Source organism: Trachymyrmex cornetzi, unplaced genomic scaffold (assembly GCF_001594075.2).
Source record: "Trachymyrmex cornetzi isolate Tcor2-1 unplaced genomic scaffold, Tcor1.1 scaffold44, whole genome shotgun sequence".
Classification (NCBI taxonomy): domain Eukaryota; kingdom Metazoa; phylum Arthropoda; class Insecta; order Hymenoptera; family Formicidae; genus Trachymyrmex; species Trachymyrmex cornetzi.
This window is the reverse complement of record NW_017299179.1, coordinates 245,087-263,146: the sequence shown is the minus strand read 5'-3', so window position 1 is coordinate 263,146 and position 18,060 is coordinate 245,087. Positions and strand designations below refer to the sequence as shown.

The 18,060-nt window shown below is 34.9% G+C and overlaps 1 protein-coding gene across 3 annotated transcripts in view; it reads left to right on the top strand.

Annotated features, from left to right (window-relative positions):
• LOC108764598 (neural-cadherin) overlaps nt 1-18,060 on the top strand; it is a 151,599-nt gene extending 133,539 nt beyond the window's left edge. For 2 of the 3 annotated variants that reach the window (XM_018512904.1, XM_018512905.1), the window contains 22 exons: nt 2,970-3,113; nt 4,785-4,900; nt 5,471-5,635; nt 5,764-5,901; nt 6,945-7,131; nt 7,428-7,661; nt 8,159-8,331; nt 8,774-8,923; nt 9,201-9,506; nt 9,748-10,021; nt 10,225-10,433; nt 10,687-11,019; nt 11,193-11,399; nt 11,582-11,853; nt 12,039-12,244; nt 12,324-12,466; nt 12,693-13,304; nt 13,939-14,239; nt 14,694-14,883; nt 14,951-15,192; nt 16,008-16,457; nt 16,868-18,060. In XM_018512904.1, coding sequence (XP_018368406.1) covers nt 2,970-3,113; nt 4,785-4,900; nt 5,471-5,635; nt 5,764-5,901; nt 6,945-7,131; nt 7,428-7,661; nt 8,159-8,331; nt 8,774-8,923; nt 9,201-9,506; nt 9,748-10,021; nt 10,225-10,433; nt 10,687-11,019; nt 11,193-11,399; nt 11,582-11,853; nt 12,039-12,244; nt 12,324-12,466; nt 12,693-13,304; nt 13,939-14,239; nt 14,694-14,883; nt 14,951-15,192; nt 16,008-16,457; nt 16,868-16,977 — 5,162 coding nt within the window. In that variant the 3' untranslated portion in view covers nt 16,978-18,060. The remainder of the gene's footprint in view (nt 1-2,969; nt 3,114-4,784; nt 4,901-5,470; nt 5,636-5,763; nt 5,902-6,944; nt 7,132-7,427; nt 7,662-8,158; nt 8,332-8,773; nt 8,924-9,200; nt 9,507-9,747; nt 10,022-10,224; nt 10,434-10,686; nt 11,020-11,192; nt 11,400-11,581; nt 11,854-12,038; nt 12,245-12,323; nt 12,467-12,692; nt 13,305-13,938; nt 14,240-14,693; nt 14,884-14,950; nt 15,193-16,007; nt 16,458-16,867) is intronic. The other variant, XM_018512906.1, reaches the window with a different exon arrangement.

Genomic DNA, 18,060 nt, shown 5'->3' with positions numbered 1-18,060 from the left:
GTGTGTGTGTGTGTGTGTGTGTGTGTGTGTGTGTGTGTGTGTGTGTGTGTGTGTGTGTGTATCTCTATGGCATCCCTATATATACTTCCTTGGAAAATATGATGTAATGTTGGTTATTGTGGTTGTTTTGTCAAACAGTATTCGATGTCCTGTTTCGATGTTGTGTTCTGATAATGCCGACTGCGTGGCATCACGTTGTTCTTTTATCCGTAGGTTGACATTCTCCTGGTTTCTCCAATGTATACTTGCCCGCAGGAACAAAATATTTTTGTATCATATTATATTTTGAGCAATGCAAAGAAAAAAGTAATGAATTATAACAAATCTTACATAAAAGGAAAAGCTGTGAGATTTTAAAAGTAGACTTCCGTCCTCTAAAAGTTAAAAGAGATTTATTGGATATTAAATTTGACATTTGATATTCACAAATGCTAGAATTAGAACTTAATTCTCGAACAAAATGAAAATGAAGCAGATTAAGTAAAAGACCAGAAACTTTCCAAGAGTTAGTGACAGTCACGTGTGTTTAATTTCAGAATGTGTATATCATCTTCGCTTTCTAAGGAAGATAAATTTCCGTAACTACATAAAACTTGTTCGCCCGCAAAAAATGCGCGATCTATCGCGATTATGCTAATCTCGTATCGCATTACCGCGGTATACAGGTTCGTATTTAGTGCTAAATGCAAACGTATCATGCATCGTATAAAGTTGATGCAATCTATTAAAAGGAAAGCTAACGTTCCTCGTTAACAATGATGTACAACCGGGGTAGTAACATTTACGATAAGCACAATGATGAATTATCATTACGTAAATTTCACCTATCACAGTTCTCCTTGCTACACTTGCGTGCTGTGTATCCACGTGCATCCGATACGTAACTTCATCCCAGTTACGTCAGAAGCTGACAGCTTACGAATCAATCATATTTTCCAATTAGTGCGCAATCTTCATGAAAATGAACCATATTTATTTTCTAGAAGCTGTTAACCAACGATAAATGTCTCCTTTATCGGCAACGGTTCAATAACCGGTTGTCTGGAGTTTAATAGCAATCTCGCATAATAATAAATTTTCTCGTGCTAAATTGGTTCGGTTGTTCAATTGCGCATTGATAATGTGATATCAGCCTCTTTCATCTCATAGATTTTGTTTACATTAACGCAAACTCTAGAATCATGTTTCACGATAATGTCTAAATCACGTTGATATAACTTGCGACAATTATTCTCGATTGTTCTCTATTTGAAACCGCGATCGAGTAAACTAAAATATTTATTTAGTAAACGAGCAACTTGATTACGCATTGTATTATAATTGTCAATTAATTTCTTTCCTAAAGGTATTCATATTAATACTGAATAATTAAAGAGCTTTTTAATAAATTAAATAATGAAAATGTATAACTTTAATAAATTTAAAATTTAAACAGAAATAATTACTTATTTATTTAAATTAATAATGACAGTTTTCTATTTACTACACGAAATATTGTGTAATATTAATGCTCGCTAATAATAAATTAGTTACATTCACAATTTAATTTGTACAATATACAAAAACATGATATGTCTGTGTATAACACACACAATGATCGTAAATTATAAAATATTCGTTTTTGCGAAATAATCCAGAACTTAATTTCAAGATTAAGGACATAATCGTAGAGGGAAATCTTCCTGGATATAATTAACTCTGAATTAAATTAAATGACAGTGTCAGGCACTCGCAACGTTAAGGTTCACACATGCTCTTCTAAATTACCTCGTACTTCGCGGAATGGCGAGAAAGGACGGGACTCGCGCTTGGATTAACTTAATCAACCAAGTATTTGCCAAGCGAAGGAAACGGCCGAGGAGTTCGAGGAGGATGGAGTTCGAACAGGAGGGTGGCTCTCAGGGTAAATTGGCCGCGGCGTATTGTCGGTGTCGAACGAGAATATATGGTGTATTTAATGGATTTCTCTCTTGTTAATACGCTCGATGTACACGCGTTCTATTACACAACGACACACGATTTCGCTAAATAAATACACGCTCGATTTGTGCTGCGTGCTTTTAAACGGTTGTTGCAGCTGGAAGTATATAGTGAGCGATGAGGCGCGGACTCGAACATTCGTCGAATAAAACGCGGCTTGCATTGATTTAATTCAGCGATTAATTAAAACAAATTCGCCACTGGTTAATTCGCATTATACGGGCGTTGTCTGAACTTTTAATAACGCGACACAGAGAAATTAATCGTACGTTTAAATCCCTTTATAATGAACCGCGGCGTACCGGCGAGCCGATAAAATGACAAATATTCCTTATGCATTATGCCGCGGATTATGCAAAATTTATGCGGAACTGATCGATGTTTACCGCTCTCCTTGCCGTCATAAAATGCGGTTAAGGGCTTAATGTACCAATCCAGAAAAAGCTCCCGCAATTATACATTTTTCTTCTAACGGGCAACCTAGTTCCATCAATAAATGTCTACTTCTGGAATGAAGTGCCGTTATCTGAAACTACTTAACCTTTTTGCTCGCGGCGACCGGTAATTGCCCATCTTAAATTTCCGTAACGGGGCGAAAAAATGATTAACGGTTCAGGATTCTTTATCATCCAAGTTCCGTACTTTAGTGCAAAGTGCATTAAGACCTAACCGCGGGAATATATAATACGAGGAATAATGTTAGAGAGTAGTGTGTCTCGATCTAAAGAAAAAAAAAATTCTCTTTTATATACTATTTTAATATATGGTAATTTTCATTAGAATTATTATAATTAAAATCATAATTTTTCTCTATAAGTCTGATCTTCTTTGCATCGACTTTTAAAATCAGCAACTTAATATTTATGATAATTAGCACGACGTTATGCATACTTAACCCATTTTTACTCAAGTAACACTTGATTTTTTGATTGAAATTCTAATGATATAAATTTAAGTCTAATTATGTAAATTTGTTTGGCATGTTACAGTAACAAAATTCATTCGCATTGGGATAGCTGACAAGAACGATAATCCCCCATATTTCGACAAGGGCCTCTACGAGGCTGAGGTAGACGAAAATGAGGACATTCAGCATACGGTGCTCACCGTCACCGCCAAAGATCACGACGAGTGTAAGTCTTACTTGCCTTTTTAGCAATACTATTTCATCAATTATCATTTTCATTCTATTATAAACTACACTGAAAATGTTTACAATCCATATAGCTACATATTAAATACTTTCAACTATATTATAACGACGCTTGTCGTACCCGCATGCAAGTGTACCTTGGAAATATTTGGGCAACTAATTACAAATATATGTAGTGTTAATTCTAACATGCGAGGTAATTACAGACATATGGGAATTTCATACTGCAATCTCATTTGTCACGTTTGACAAGTCTAACGTGATGGCATACAAATTCCAACAAATACATTTGTGAACGTCATTTTCAAGTATTGTATTTAATACATAAAAGGATCTCTGAAAATTCAAATAATTCCATTGCTCTCTAACTCACGGTACCGAAATTAATAATTACATACGTATTATGGAAATATTTGCTACACAGTGGATGCGTTTAAACGCATTGTGCAGATTGTGTACGAAAAGTTACGCAATATGTCCTGAACGCAAATTAAATAACACTTCATCTCATTCACTTTACCTCGATATTTAATCTTTTTGAATAATACGGATAAACAGATCATCATATGAATTTTCACATTTTGGAAACATTTAATTTATAGCTTAACAAATATCCACTATATCCACTTGAAATTAATGATATTTACACTTCAGCATTTACAAAGTACGTTACAAAAGATTTTAAAACTAGATATATACTTTAGCCTTTTGAAATCTAGTATATAGTGTTGTCTAAATATAATACATTGAAAAAACGATACATAACAAATAACGTGACTATTTGTGACTGAAATCGGTTTGTAAAAATAAATATATCACTTTTTTCCGTGTATTTATTCTCTCAAATATTTGAGCTATTTTATTTAAAAATTACAGTTAATATTTATATAACTTGAATTACACATCGGGATATTTCTAGCTATTATTTGAAATTGCTAATATTATTCAATATTGCTAATTAATCTTAAAACTGCATGTTAGTATAAGGTACATTAATCTTCCATGTAAAATTTTGCACCTTTCACCGCCAACTTCGGGCTTTGAGTTTCAGTGCAAATTTTTATATTGTTCTAGACTGTATAAAAATCTAACAAAAAGTCTGTATACTTATGAAAATTTTAATAACAAGTTTTTAGTATCATAGAAGTCGAATTGTACTTTAGTAATATTTTACATTTTTTTAATTTATCTATCAGAATTCACAATCCAAATATCGATTGTGCCTTTAAAATCAAACTTGGCAAAGTACTGAAAATGATACTCCTACGGTGGAGAAGTTTAGAACCAAAAGAACTGTATTACTAAAAAGAGATACTATAGTCCGAAAATTTTTGAGTTTTATACTATCACTCGAATCGATCTAAAATAGGATTTGCCGGATACCATTATTATCAAGTAACTTTTACTAGTCTCATATCTCGAAACGCGAAAATTATCGTAAACTAGATCGAAAGTATCGAGTAGACTTCGGATGGCGACCGATCGAAGATGGCCATTTCCCTCCGTGCTAACATCCTCCCGAACTTTCTTATTCGATAAAACTCGCTCCCGGCGAGAGAACTTTTATCTCGGAATTCATTTGATTACAACGAGAGCGTCGTTGCGAGAGTCGCGCCTTGCTTTTATTAAAAGTCCTTCCTTTCTGTCGCAGCCTCGCGTATTCGATACGAGATCACGAGCGGGAACATAGGCGGTGCATTCGCCGTGAAAAACATGACCGGCGCCATTTACGTCGCGGGTGCGTTGGACTATGAGACGAGGAAGAGGGTTGGTATCGCCATAAATGTCATCCTAGTGTGCCGCTCGAACGCCTTACTTTACAGCTGTTTATTTAACATCTTTGTATATCCAGAAATTATTTAATATTTCAATCATTAAAAAAATTCTAATTTTTGTTTTTTACTTGTTGTGTTTCTTGAAAACAACTGAAGAATGAAAAATTAAATAATCGATTTAATTAGCTTTTTAATTATTCAAATTTAAATAAAGATAATTTATTTTATGAATGCAACTATTTTTATTTCGCAATAAATCTTCAATAACAGAAAGATCATATAATATATATTATAATATATAATGATATGCTAATCGATAATTGATACCATGGCAATTGAGTTAATTATATAAATTAATAATTGATATAATGCCAATTGAGATAATTATATATATGAATTGATAATTGATTTAATGTCAATTGAAGTAATTAAATAAATTGATAATTAATCTAATTGAACTAATTATCCGTACATTTCGTGCACGTGTGAAAGCTGTATTTAATATATTAAATATCTCTGAACTTGTGATATTTTACGCGAAAATTTCACGTGCGTCTTGCAGTACGAGCTTCGGCTTACTGCGTCGGACAACTTGAAGGAGAATTATACAACAGTTGTAATTCACGTGAAGGACGTAAACGACAACCCGCCTGTCTTCGAGCGACCAAATTACAGAACACAAATTACGGAGGAGGACGACAGGACTTTGCCGAAACGCGTCCTCGGGGTAATTACTCTCTCCTTTTATGTAATAGTTACAATAACTTTTATAAAAAATTAGGTGTGCCGAATGAATGTTTATCTCGTCCACACAGAGAGATTGTGGTTAATTAGCAATTAATATTTGAATCGCAGGTCACTGCGACTGACGGGGACAAAGATAGGCCACAAAACATAGTCTACTTCCTAACTGGGCAAGGTATTGATCCCGATAATCCTGCGAACAGCAAGTTCGACATCAATCGCACGACCGGAGAGATTTTTGTTCTGAAGGTCTGTTTCTAAATCAATCAATATTGTTTGTCCGGGAAAAATATTTTATCGATAAAGAATTAGATATTTATTATATGAAAATATATGTACAGTACGTGTGTAAGGATGTATCAGGTATACAGTCTCTATATAAGAAGTGACTGAAATTAGAAATGAACTTGTATTATTTAAAATTGAATGTTACGTGTGAAATAGTTCAATAAGATCAATATTTAATATTTAACAACATAATTTTATAGTTTAAATGTGAAAATGTTTTTCATTTTATCTTAATTATTTTTTAAGAACACGTTTACTTCTTATTAAAATATTTTTTCTCATTAAAATATTTTTTGTCCAGATTCTAAACGTCGCGAATTTTTTATATTACTTTTGCAATACAATATAGAAAAATTTGTAATTTTTTCATTTTGTTAAAAAATACGTGTAATAGATGTTTAAACAAACGAAAATATTCGTTAATATAATTTTTTTACATTCGTGTGATACAAATTTTTTAATTTATATTAAATATAATTATTACAGTGCATCGTAATATAGAAAGTATCACAAATTCTCTTCAAATTTTTAATACTGAAAATATAAAAATTATAAAGCACGTGGCGTTTTTTTCGTTAATAATTACGAAATTAATTAAATTGTAAAATTAAACAGTTTCATTGACTTTATTTTACAGAGTTGCAATAGTTAACGCTGCTTTCAAATTAATTTGATATAAATTTTACTTCAATAAAGATTTAATTTAACACACGGCTAAAAAAAATTGCAAAACGATGATTCGAGGAACAGCTGATCCCGTATTGATATTAAACGTCTGATGTAATCTAACACCTGGTCGGCACGTAAATTAATTCTTCTATAACTACAAAATGCACATATTTGTGCACGTGGCTGCGACGCAATATTGCGATGGAATAATTCAAATATCGGCATCGCGGTACGATATTGAGTTTCGAGTAAAGACTATGTAAATACACGACGTCCTACGTTTGACTGGCTTCTCAAAGGATTCGCGCGTGACTTTTCTTTTTCTCCCGGTGTAGCCACTGGACAGAGATCAACCAAATGGTCGGCCACAGTGGCGATTCACCGTATTTGCTCAGGACGAGGGTGGAGAAGGTCTCGTGGGTTACGCCGACGTTCAAGTTAACCTCAAGGACATCAATGACAACGCCCCGATATTCCCGCAGGGTGTCTACTTCGGCAACGTCACCGAGAACGGCACCGCAGGTTTGTGGGACAGTAGCCAATGGACCAATACATAGATGCGGTTACATTCCCGTGCCATTAGAGTTACGCTGATTAGATTTCCGTTCCGTACCAGTTACGCTGTTATATAGAGTTCTACATGTTGGATGTTGATTTGAATACTTTAAAGCTTGCGATAAAGATCAAGAAAAATTTATCGATTATATTAAGAGATTAATAATTTTTTATCGTCAATAAATAAAAAATTTAATAGCGAAAAAATGGACTCAATGGAATTCAAATGGAATTATAACGCTTTTCATACTCTTCTTCATTAGGAATGGTGGTGATGACGATGACAGCCGTGGACTACGATGATCCAAATGAAGGCACAAACGCAAGACTTATCTATTCCATCGAGAAGAATGTCATTGAAGAAGAGACTGGCTCTCCCATTTTCGAAATTGAATCGGAAACTGGCGTGATCAAGACCGCTGTGTGCTGTTTGGATCGAGAACGCACTCCGGATTATTCTATACAAGTCGTTGCAATGGATGGAGGGGGGTTAAAGGGTAAAATTTTTTCAATGCTATTTTTAATTTTAATAAGTTTCATATAATTTGTAATTGTAATTATTAATAATCATTATAACTATTTTTTTTTCATAATTCTCACAATATCTAAAATAAATGGTTAATAATTGTAACAGCTCTTATTCTCTCGTAATTAATTAATTTTTATTTTACTTCTGTGAATACTACCACTATCTAGTAAAATATTTTGTCATGGAAATAAGAGGACACCGACTATCTGTACTTATTTTATCTTTTTGTTATATCTTACACTCGTTTACTAAAATATTACTAAACGTTCTTTCCATGCGTCTTTTATCATTCTGGGTCTTCATCTGTATTCAAGTATGAAAGTCACAAGTCCGAACCAGTATATGCATAAAACGGTTATAGATATTTCTACGAACAGTAGCATTGTCGTTTTGCATATTTTAAGAGCCGTCCAGGACATTTCATAGAAAGGCATCGTTTCAGCATTTCCATGCATTTCTTGATAGGTACCGGGACGGCATCGATACGGGTCAAAGACATAAACGACATGCCACCGCAATTCACGAAGGATGAATGGTTTACCGAAGTGGATGAGACAGAAGGACCAGATCTGCCAGAGATGCCGATACTCACCGTAACCGTCCACGATGAGGACGAAACCAATAAATTCCAATACAAGGTACCCACTTATGTTCGCGACGCGAAATTGTTAATCGGGTTAAAAAATGGGTTTTAATTTAATATATAGGTCATTGTATTCTCTTTTACATTTATTCGAGGTTCGCGTTTAACTTTCATTTAACTCGTAATTAAAAATGTTATGATAGCATGTAAATAAAGAAAATATATATGCCTATATATCGGCATTTATCAGAGTAAAATTGATAGTTACGAAGCGTTATACTTTCATAAATAATAAGGATAAATTTAAAGAGATGAAGGCAATTAGAATATTAGAAATAAGAATTGCAAAGTGTCTGATTATACTTACATATATTTTTGATATTGCGAACTTTCGAGATTAAAATAATTATATTTAGAATAACAATCACCAATTCTTTTTTTCAATATACCGATAATTATATTTAACAATATTGAAAAATAATAATTCACGATTTAAGGTAATCGAGAATAGCGGTTACGGTGCCGATAAGTTTACCATGGTACGAAACAATGATGGCACAGGATCGTTGAAAATTGTGCAATCACTAGATTATGAGGACCAACTGCAGAGTAATGGCTTTAGATTTAGGATACAAGTGAACGATAAGGTGAGCAAAGAGAAAATTAATAAGACTTAAATTTTTTAAGTAATTTCAGAGAAAGAGAAAAGACGACATGAAAAAATATAATTAATTTAATTTCATGAAACTTTCTATTTAAATTATATATGCACTTATAAAATCCTTCATTAAATTTTTTTTCTAAAAATTGGTAATTTTGCAAGAAAAATTATTTTTCTTGTATATGTATTTAAATTATCGAATTATTAAATAAAGATAAGTCGTCGTATGTATAACAATTTAATCGGACAATCATCCTTTCCAGGGCGAAGACAATGACAATGACAAATACCACGTGGCCTATTCCTGGGTAGTCGTGAAATTGCGAGATATCAATGACAATCAGCCACAATTCGAGAAAGCCAATATCGAGACTACTGTGCCAGAGAATGCCCGCATAGGCAGCAGCTTGGAAACATTCAGGGCCACCGATCCGGATCAAGGTGGCAAGAGCAAGGTCTCGTATTCCATTGACAGAAGCTCCGATCGAAAGAGACAATTCTTCATCAACGAAAATGGCACTGTATCGATACAGAGAAGCCTTGATCGCGAGGAAACTCCTCGGCATCAGGTAAATTATAAACAACAAATTAATAAATAAAAAATAAAAAAAATAATAAAATTTGTAACGTCGTTTAATTATTATTAAATAATCATGATGTAAAAATTAGAAGGATCACATTCGATAAAAAAATTATATTAGAATTTGGCAAATCCTAATTAAATTACATTTTACATATTAACATACGTTTTTAATAAAAATATAAATTGTAGCGCGAAAGTGATAAAAATATGATGATTTATTGCCTCAGGTTAAAATTTTGGCGATCGACGATGGAATACCACCTAAAACCGCGACAGCCACCCTGACAGTCGTTGTACAGGACATTAATGACAATCCACCAAGATTCCTCAAGGACTATCGTCCAGTTTTGCCGGAATATGCACAAACTAAGAAGGTCGTTGAGATTCTCGCTACCGACGACGACGATCGATCGAGGAGCAACGGCCCTCCGTTCACTTTCCGGATGGATCCTAACGCAAACGATGTTATCAGAGCTAGCTTCAAAGTTGAAAGCGATAACAGTAAGTTCCGTTAATTAATAAATTTCAGTGTAAAAACTTATTCTTTAAGACAAAATTCGATATTTTTTTCGTATATCAGATATATATTATCTTCATATATTAATAATTATATTACATTTTGTCTTAATTAATAATAAAAATTCAGTTGCATAAAAATGCGTTGTAGAGAATAGTTTATCACATGCGTTCTTATTACTTTTCAGAGGGAGCTAATGGAGATGGAATGGCCGTAGTGTCATCTTTACGATCCTTTGACAGGGAACAACAAAAGGAATTCTTGATTCCTATTGTCATCAAAGATTCTGGAAACCCTTCTATGTCTGGGACCAGTACCTTGACGGTTATCATAGGGGACGTTAACGATAATAAAATGCAGCCTGGCTCCAAGGAAATCTTTGTATATAATTACGCAGTATGTATTTAAATTATATTAAATCACATAAGTTGCTCCACATTATATCTAAATTTTTGCGCTGAATAATACAAACCTCAAAAAAATTGCGTTAAGTGAAGTTTTGCAAAAGCTCCATAAATATAATATAATCTAATTAAACACGATAAGAGCGAAGATCCAGTCAAAGCGAGTTTTAATGCTTAATAATATTTTTGTGTGAATTTTTACAATTTCCAGGTCAAGCAAATTAATCTAATTAATTAATTTTTAGGGACAATCGCCAGATACCGAGATAGGTAGGGTGTATGTGTACGATCTGGATGACTGGGACTTGCCTGATAAGAAGTTCTACTGGGAGGGATTAGAACACGCACAATTTAGGCTCGACGAGGATTCGGGGATGATTTTCATGAAATCTGGTACGCACGATGGCAAGTATCATCTACGGTTCAAGGTCTACGATCGGAAGCACACGCAAACGGACGTTCCCGCGAACGTGACCGTCACTGTCAAGAGTATCCCGCACGAGGCGGTATTAAATTCAGGCTCGGTTCGAATATCCGGGATAACGGATGAGGACTTCATTCGGGTTTGGAATTATCAGGTGAGAGTCTTTAAATCCTACTAAATATTATATAATTTACCTATATGTTACATCTTACTAATAAATTTTTTTTCTTAATGAAATAAATTTAGGTTCTTAAATTTCATAAGTAATTTTTTTAAACCCTTGTATTTTAATTCGAAAAGGTGACATAAGATTTTTTTTATTTTTAGAACCAAACTTTGTCGCGGAGCAAAGCGGATCTATTCAGAGACAAGTTGTCACACCTATTGAACATAGATAGGGATAACGTGGACGTTTTCAGCGTCCAATTAAGGAGAGTGCATCCACCGTTGACGGATGTCAGATTCGCCGCGCATGGTTCACTGTACTACAAACCAGTCAGGCTTAATGGCATTGTGCTCATGCATCGCGAAGAGGTAAATGTCATTCAAAAAAAAGTTTAAAGATTTAAATACTTTAAAAGAATTCCATTAAATAAAGATCAAGAATTCAAATAAATTCCCAATAAAATTCCTTTAATTAATTAAGTTCTTTATTAATGCGTATTCATTTAAAGACGTTTCAAATGGTTTAAAAAAATAAATCGCGTTTTCGACAGATCGAAAAAGACGTGGGGATCAATATAACTATGGTCGGTATCGACGAATGTTACTACGAGAACGAGATGTGCGAAGGAAGTTGTACGAACACCCTTGATATCAGCAACCTGCCATACATGGTGAACGCAAACAGGACCGCTCTTGTCGGCGTACGCGTGGATGTGATAGCCGAGTGCACCTGTGGAGCGCGGAATTTCAGCAAGGGCGAATCCTGCAGAAACAGTCCTTGCTACAATGGCGGACGCTGCGTGGAAGACCGATTTGGATTATCGTGAGTAAAAATCAATTAAATTCCACGTTGACGTATTGCAAATCGCAATGCATTTACGCAAAGTTTGCTAATAAAAACGAATTTTGTCATCTTTGTAAATAAAGATAAATTATAACGATTATTCTATTGAATAATTTCGATTCTTTGATCAATATTAGAGCTTCTTATGTGTTTTCCAACTCTAGATGTCAATGTCCATCTGGCTACAACGGTCCAAGGTGTCAGCAGACCGCCAGAAGTTTTCGAGGCAACGGATGGGCTTGGTATCCCGCTTTGGAAATGTGCGATAACAGCCACTTGAGCTTCGAGTTTATCACAAGAAAATCTGACGGATTATTATTGTACAATGGTCCGATTGTTCCTCCCGAAGTCGATGAAGTAATGGTTTCTGGTAAGATTGTTAATTTTCTTCGAATGTTTACATTTTTAATGGCATATCCATGATTTTATTACGTTAAATTTGCCTACAGATTTTATTTCGGTCGAATTGGAACGCGGTATACCGAGGCTGCTAATTGATTTTGGATCTGGCACTTTGGAACTGAAAGTGAAACCAAAGAAAACCTTAGACGATGGCGAATGGCACCGGCTTGACATTTTCTGGAATACGGAGGTAAAATAATCGATATTATATTATTTATTTACAAATCTCGATAAGATACGCACATATACTAGTATTTAAAAAATAAAAATCATTCATTATACTCTCTAATAGACAAATTACTACACGCGTTCTTCACTATGACCTATATAAGAATAATAGCCTTTTATGATTTTTCAAAAAAATCTAAATTATCTTTTTAAATGCAAAATAATCCTAACGTCAAAATTATTTACAGACCGTGAAGCTCATCATCGACTACTGCAAATCTGCGGAAATATCCGAGTTGGAGGATGGAAGCCCGCCAGAATTCAATGACACCAGTTGTCAAGCCACAGGAACGATACCACCGTTCAACGAGTACCTGAACGTGAACGCACCGCTTCAGATCGGCGGTCTTTATGTTGAGCAATTCGATCCCTCGCATTACAAGTGGAAACACATGCCGGTGGGCAAGGGCTTCGACGGTTGCATCAAGAATCTGTTTCACAACAGCAAGCTGTACGACCTCGCTCACCCAGGTCTTTCACGAAACAGCGTCGCCGGTTGCCCGCAAACGGAGGAGATCTGCAACAATCAGGAATCGACCTTCCGCTGCTGGGAACATGGCACTTGCGTCGGCAGCTTCACCGAGGCAAGATGCCAATGCAATCCCGGCTGGACCGGTCCTGGATGCATGACGCCCACGATCCCAACCACCTTCAAGCCACAGAGCTATGTCAAGTACGCGTTATCTTTTGAACCGGACAAATATTCCACTCAGGTGCAATTGAGATTCCGTACCAGAGAGATGCACGGCGAACTATTCAGAGTGAGCGACCAGCACAACAGAGAATATGCGATTTTAGAGGTAAATATGACGTGTTTTCAAAATTACTAAAGGATTATTTTTATTCAATAAATATTTCCTAGATTTACAAAACAGTCACCAATTAGATAATTCTATTATTCATAAAAATTTAACTAATATTCACTATTTTAGTGCGTTGTTTTTTTGTATTGTGTTTAACAAAGTAAAATATTTAATTACAAAATCTGCATATTTTATATATCAAACATATAAAATAAAATTAATCTTAAAAAATTTTTCGGTTGTGTGATTTCAAATATATATTCAAAATATCAAGATTTTTAAATTTTGCAATGTGTATTCATTTTTAAATAAATTAGGCTTATTAAAGAAAGACAATCTAACAGATAAAAATTAATAGTTTTATAGTTCCAAATAAATTAAGTTTTATAGAGAGTTCCGAGAATAATCCAATAGGAGTAAAATGTTTATAAGCTTCTGAGGTTGTTAGCGCTTAAGTTACAATACATATTCATAAAGCGATAGGATATAATTTGTAAACAATTGAAATGTATTTAACAAACAAAGTTAACCGTAAACATTTCAACTCTGATTTGAGTTCTCTTCAGTATGGAAGTCAAGTACGAACTACAGTGAACGGATTGTTTGAAATGTCTATTTGTTATAATTTCAGATCAAAGACAGCAGACTACACTTCAGATATAATTTGAACAGTCTTCGGACGGAAGAGCGAGATATCTGGCTTTCGGCGATAGCCGTTGATGATGGACAATGGCATACGGTTAGAGTATCAAGGTACGGATCTGCCGCAACTTTGGAACTGGACGGTGGCGAAGGACGAAGATTCAATGAGACCTTCTCCTTTGAGGGTCACCAATGGCTCCTCGTCGATAAACAGGAAGGTGTTTACGCGGGTGGCAAAGCGGAATACACTGGTGTCCGCACATTTGAAGTTTATGCGGATTATCAGAAAGGTAACTTAAATTGCTTCACAAAAGTTTTAAATATAAACACACTTTTTCTTTTTACTGTAATATTATTTTTAAAGAACTTTTTAAATTGACTTGTATATATATATATATATATATATATATATTTAATTAAAGAGAAAAATATTACATAATTTTTAATTACATAACTCATAATTTATTTAATTAAAATAATTGTACATTTACAACTTATTTAATTAAATTAATTATAATTTATTTAATTAAAAATATTTATACTGCATATTTATAATAATTTTCTTTTTCGTAAATATAATGAAACAAAAATCTAGATAAAAAATTAATTTCTATTGATAATTTTTTGTTTGAGAAATCGAATCGACTTTTTATTTCATCACGAGAATCTTTATGATCATTTCTATTTTGAATCTTTTACATAACAAAATTAATTTAATTATATAATCTTTAACAAAAATCTTAGGCTGTTTGGACGACATAAGATTAGAAGGAAAGCATCTTCCGCTACCACCTGCTATGAACGGAACTCAATGGGGTCAAGCAACGATGGCACGAAACCTGGAAAGGAATTGTCCGTCAAATAAACCGTGCGCCAATGTCATTTGTCAGGATCCCTTCGAGTGCATCGATCTCTGGAACGAGTACGACTGCACGTGAGTATCATTATTACTGACTTCATTTATCTTTGAGACAATCGCTATATCATATTTTTCATCGCAGTTGCGGGGAAGGAAGGATTCCTTCGCCGGATAACAAAGGTTGCATGGACAAAAATGAATGTATTGATTATCCCTGCCTAAACGGTGGCAGATGTATCAATCAAGATCCGCGATTCCGATACCGATGCATTTGTCCTGATGGTTTCTGGGGGGAGAATTGCGAGCTAGTCCAAGAGGGTCAAACGCTCAAGCTGAGTATGGGAGCGTTGGCGGCCATTCTCGTTTGTCTTTTAATCATTCTCGGTTAGTACAAACATTTACATATTAGACATTTGAAGTATTAATTATATCAATGATTTGCCACAACGATATAATTAAACAAAATTAGTTTTCTCACAGAAATTAACTTCAATTTTGAATCATTAAAATTTTGTAATATTAATATTAAAATGTAATTTTGGTAATATCATAATTGATATAAAAAAATTAAAGTATTTTCACAGATTTTTGTATGTGTTCTTTTTCTGCAAGCTATTAAAAAATGACAATTTTTTAGTTATATCGTTGTTGTATGAGCGATACAATTTAATGCATGCCTTTTGTTTCTTTTTATTGTAGTTTTTTATTTTATGAATTGTGTTATATCTTTGATAAAAAATGTTATTTTTATTTTGTTTTTAAGCACGTTTTTAAGCACGTAATTATGTTTCAGTTATTTTTGTGGCCACAGAATCGACCAAAAAATAAAACAAGTTTCGTGAAAGTTTGTCTCTTTATTTTATTTCTTCTCTTTAGTTGTACACTTTTTCTATGTACGCGCATCTGCTTTAATTATTTTCATCGCGCGCTTTGTTAATCAGAAACAAGATATTTAAGATCGCACAAAACTTCGTCAATATGAGCTTTCGTTTCAAGAATAATGTATTCCGATTGATAAGATTGATACCTGCTTTATACATATATTGCAATATCATACAACACACAGTTGTTGCTATGGGTTTTGTCACATTTTGCACTTGCATGAATTCTCAGCAAAGAAGTATTACTTTGATATAATTGATAACAACTTTGTTTAGTACGAACAATGTGAATTAATTTTTTAAATATTAAAATTTCAGTTCTTGTGTTGGTATTCGTCGTCTACAACAGAAGACGAGAGGCACACATAAAATATCCTGGCCCGGATGACGACGTGAGGGAAAACATTATCAATTATGACGACGAGGGTGGCGGAGAGGATGACATGACAGCGTTCGATATCACGCCTCTGCAGATCCCGATCGGTGGCCCGATACCGGAAATGGGCGGCAAACTGCCTCCGTGTAAAGTAGCCTGTACGTTACACTTTTTTTTATTACAATGTAATGGGATAATTCATAAGAGCGAAAGAATAATTGAAACGTCATTCTCAGATCCGCTTGGACCGGAACCGAACGTCGGCGTCTTCATTGAAGATCACAAGAAGAGGGCTGACAGTGACCCAAACGCACCACCCTTCGATGATTTGCGGAATTACGCGTATGAAGGTGGCGGAAGCACCGCGGGTTCTCTGGAATCATTAGCCTCCGGTACGTAATAAAAATTTTTTAATAAATAAAATCTATTTTACATTGCAAAAAAAGTACAGAATACATTATATCCCTCAAAAATTTTCAAATTAAAAAAAAATTATTTTTGCAAGAATTTATTCCGTCATTATAATATGAAATCTTAATCACGTTTAATAAATAATGTCGATATATTTTTTATTACATGGTAAAAAATATTTTGCATTAATATTTTTTGTGTAATTTTTTACATACATAGTGTAATGTTTTAATATATTCATTTTCTTAATATATTCATTTATGTTAAATTACAACATAAAAATTTGGGTGGATCGTTTGAGACACAAATTTTAACATACATTTTTTATCTGTGTGATATATTATTTGTATTAATAAATAAGCTATTGAGTTTCAATTTTTCCTAATCCTAGGTACGGACGATGAGCAACACGAGTACGAGTATTTAGGCGCCTGGGGCCCGAGATTCGACAAACTGGCCGACATGTATGGTCCCACCGAGGAGAGCGAAGAGGAAGAATAATCAGCCAAGTATACAGCCGAGTCTCTACATGATATCGCACCGAGTAACGTGATCCACATCATTCGAATGAGTGCTCGTGAGACCTCGGTCGAGACGATCCGGTCCGTCACGTCGGATGACAGGGATCATCATGACGAACATTCGGAGGATCACGAAGGAAAAAGAGAGCATGGTTTCCTTCGCCGAGAGTGATAAATCCCCGACGAACAACGAGGGACAACTTCCTCGTAGTTGTGCAGCTAGTGAAAGTACTAATTACACGTGACGTCGTACACACCGCGTCACGCGACACGTTGTCGCGTCATCCGCGGTGCGTGGACGCAACACACACAGACACACACGTACTCGAGGGTCAAAGGTGCATAAAGGAACGTTGCAATAGCGCGACGGTACACATAGAAAGGTGGTAAACGAGAAGGCGGAGAAGTCGCAACATATATTTAACTGTATAGTACGTTATACGTAGTGAAATATCCAAAGACACGCGACAAGACTTTTTCTAATGTGAACCCTATCCCGTCATCTCGATCCCGCTCATCGGTCACCATCAGTAAATTCACCCCATGCATACACCTATATATACATATATACGTGTAGGTATAATATTGCGTCGTTGTCAAGTGTCGGATCTTAGATCGGCGTGTCGTCCTCGTGCAACCGGGATTCGTTCATTTATTTAATGTCGCGAATTGGGCGAACGTGTTAGATGTGTTGTAACTGATTAATCAAGGGCATTCACACACATTCAAACATACGCATATACATACACACATATACGTTAACACGATACCGACGATACTGTTCAAAGGTGGCATGATTCGTCGTCTCGGCGACGATCCTTCGTTTCCTTCGTCGCGCGAAACTCTTCGTTTCTCCGTTTTTCTGCACGACGTCCCGTGGGACGTAACCTCGACAAACAGTACACATTTCGTTGTCCTGAATGCGGAGGAGTTTTGGAAACAACGCACTCTCGTTCATGACGGACCGTAGATAGTCTGCCATAATAGGAATTATCGTTAAGGTATCGTTAGTCGTCGCGACATCGGCTCATTGTCGTCATCGTCATCGTCACCGCCATCCTCA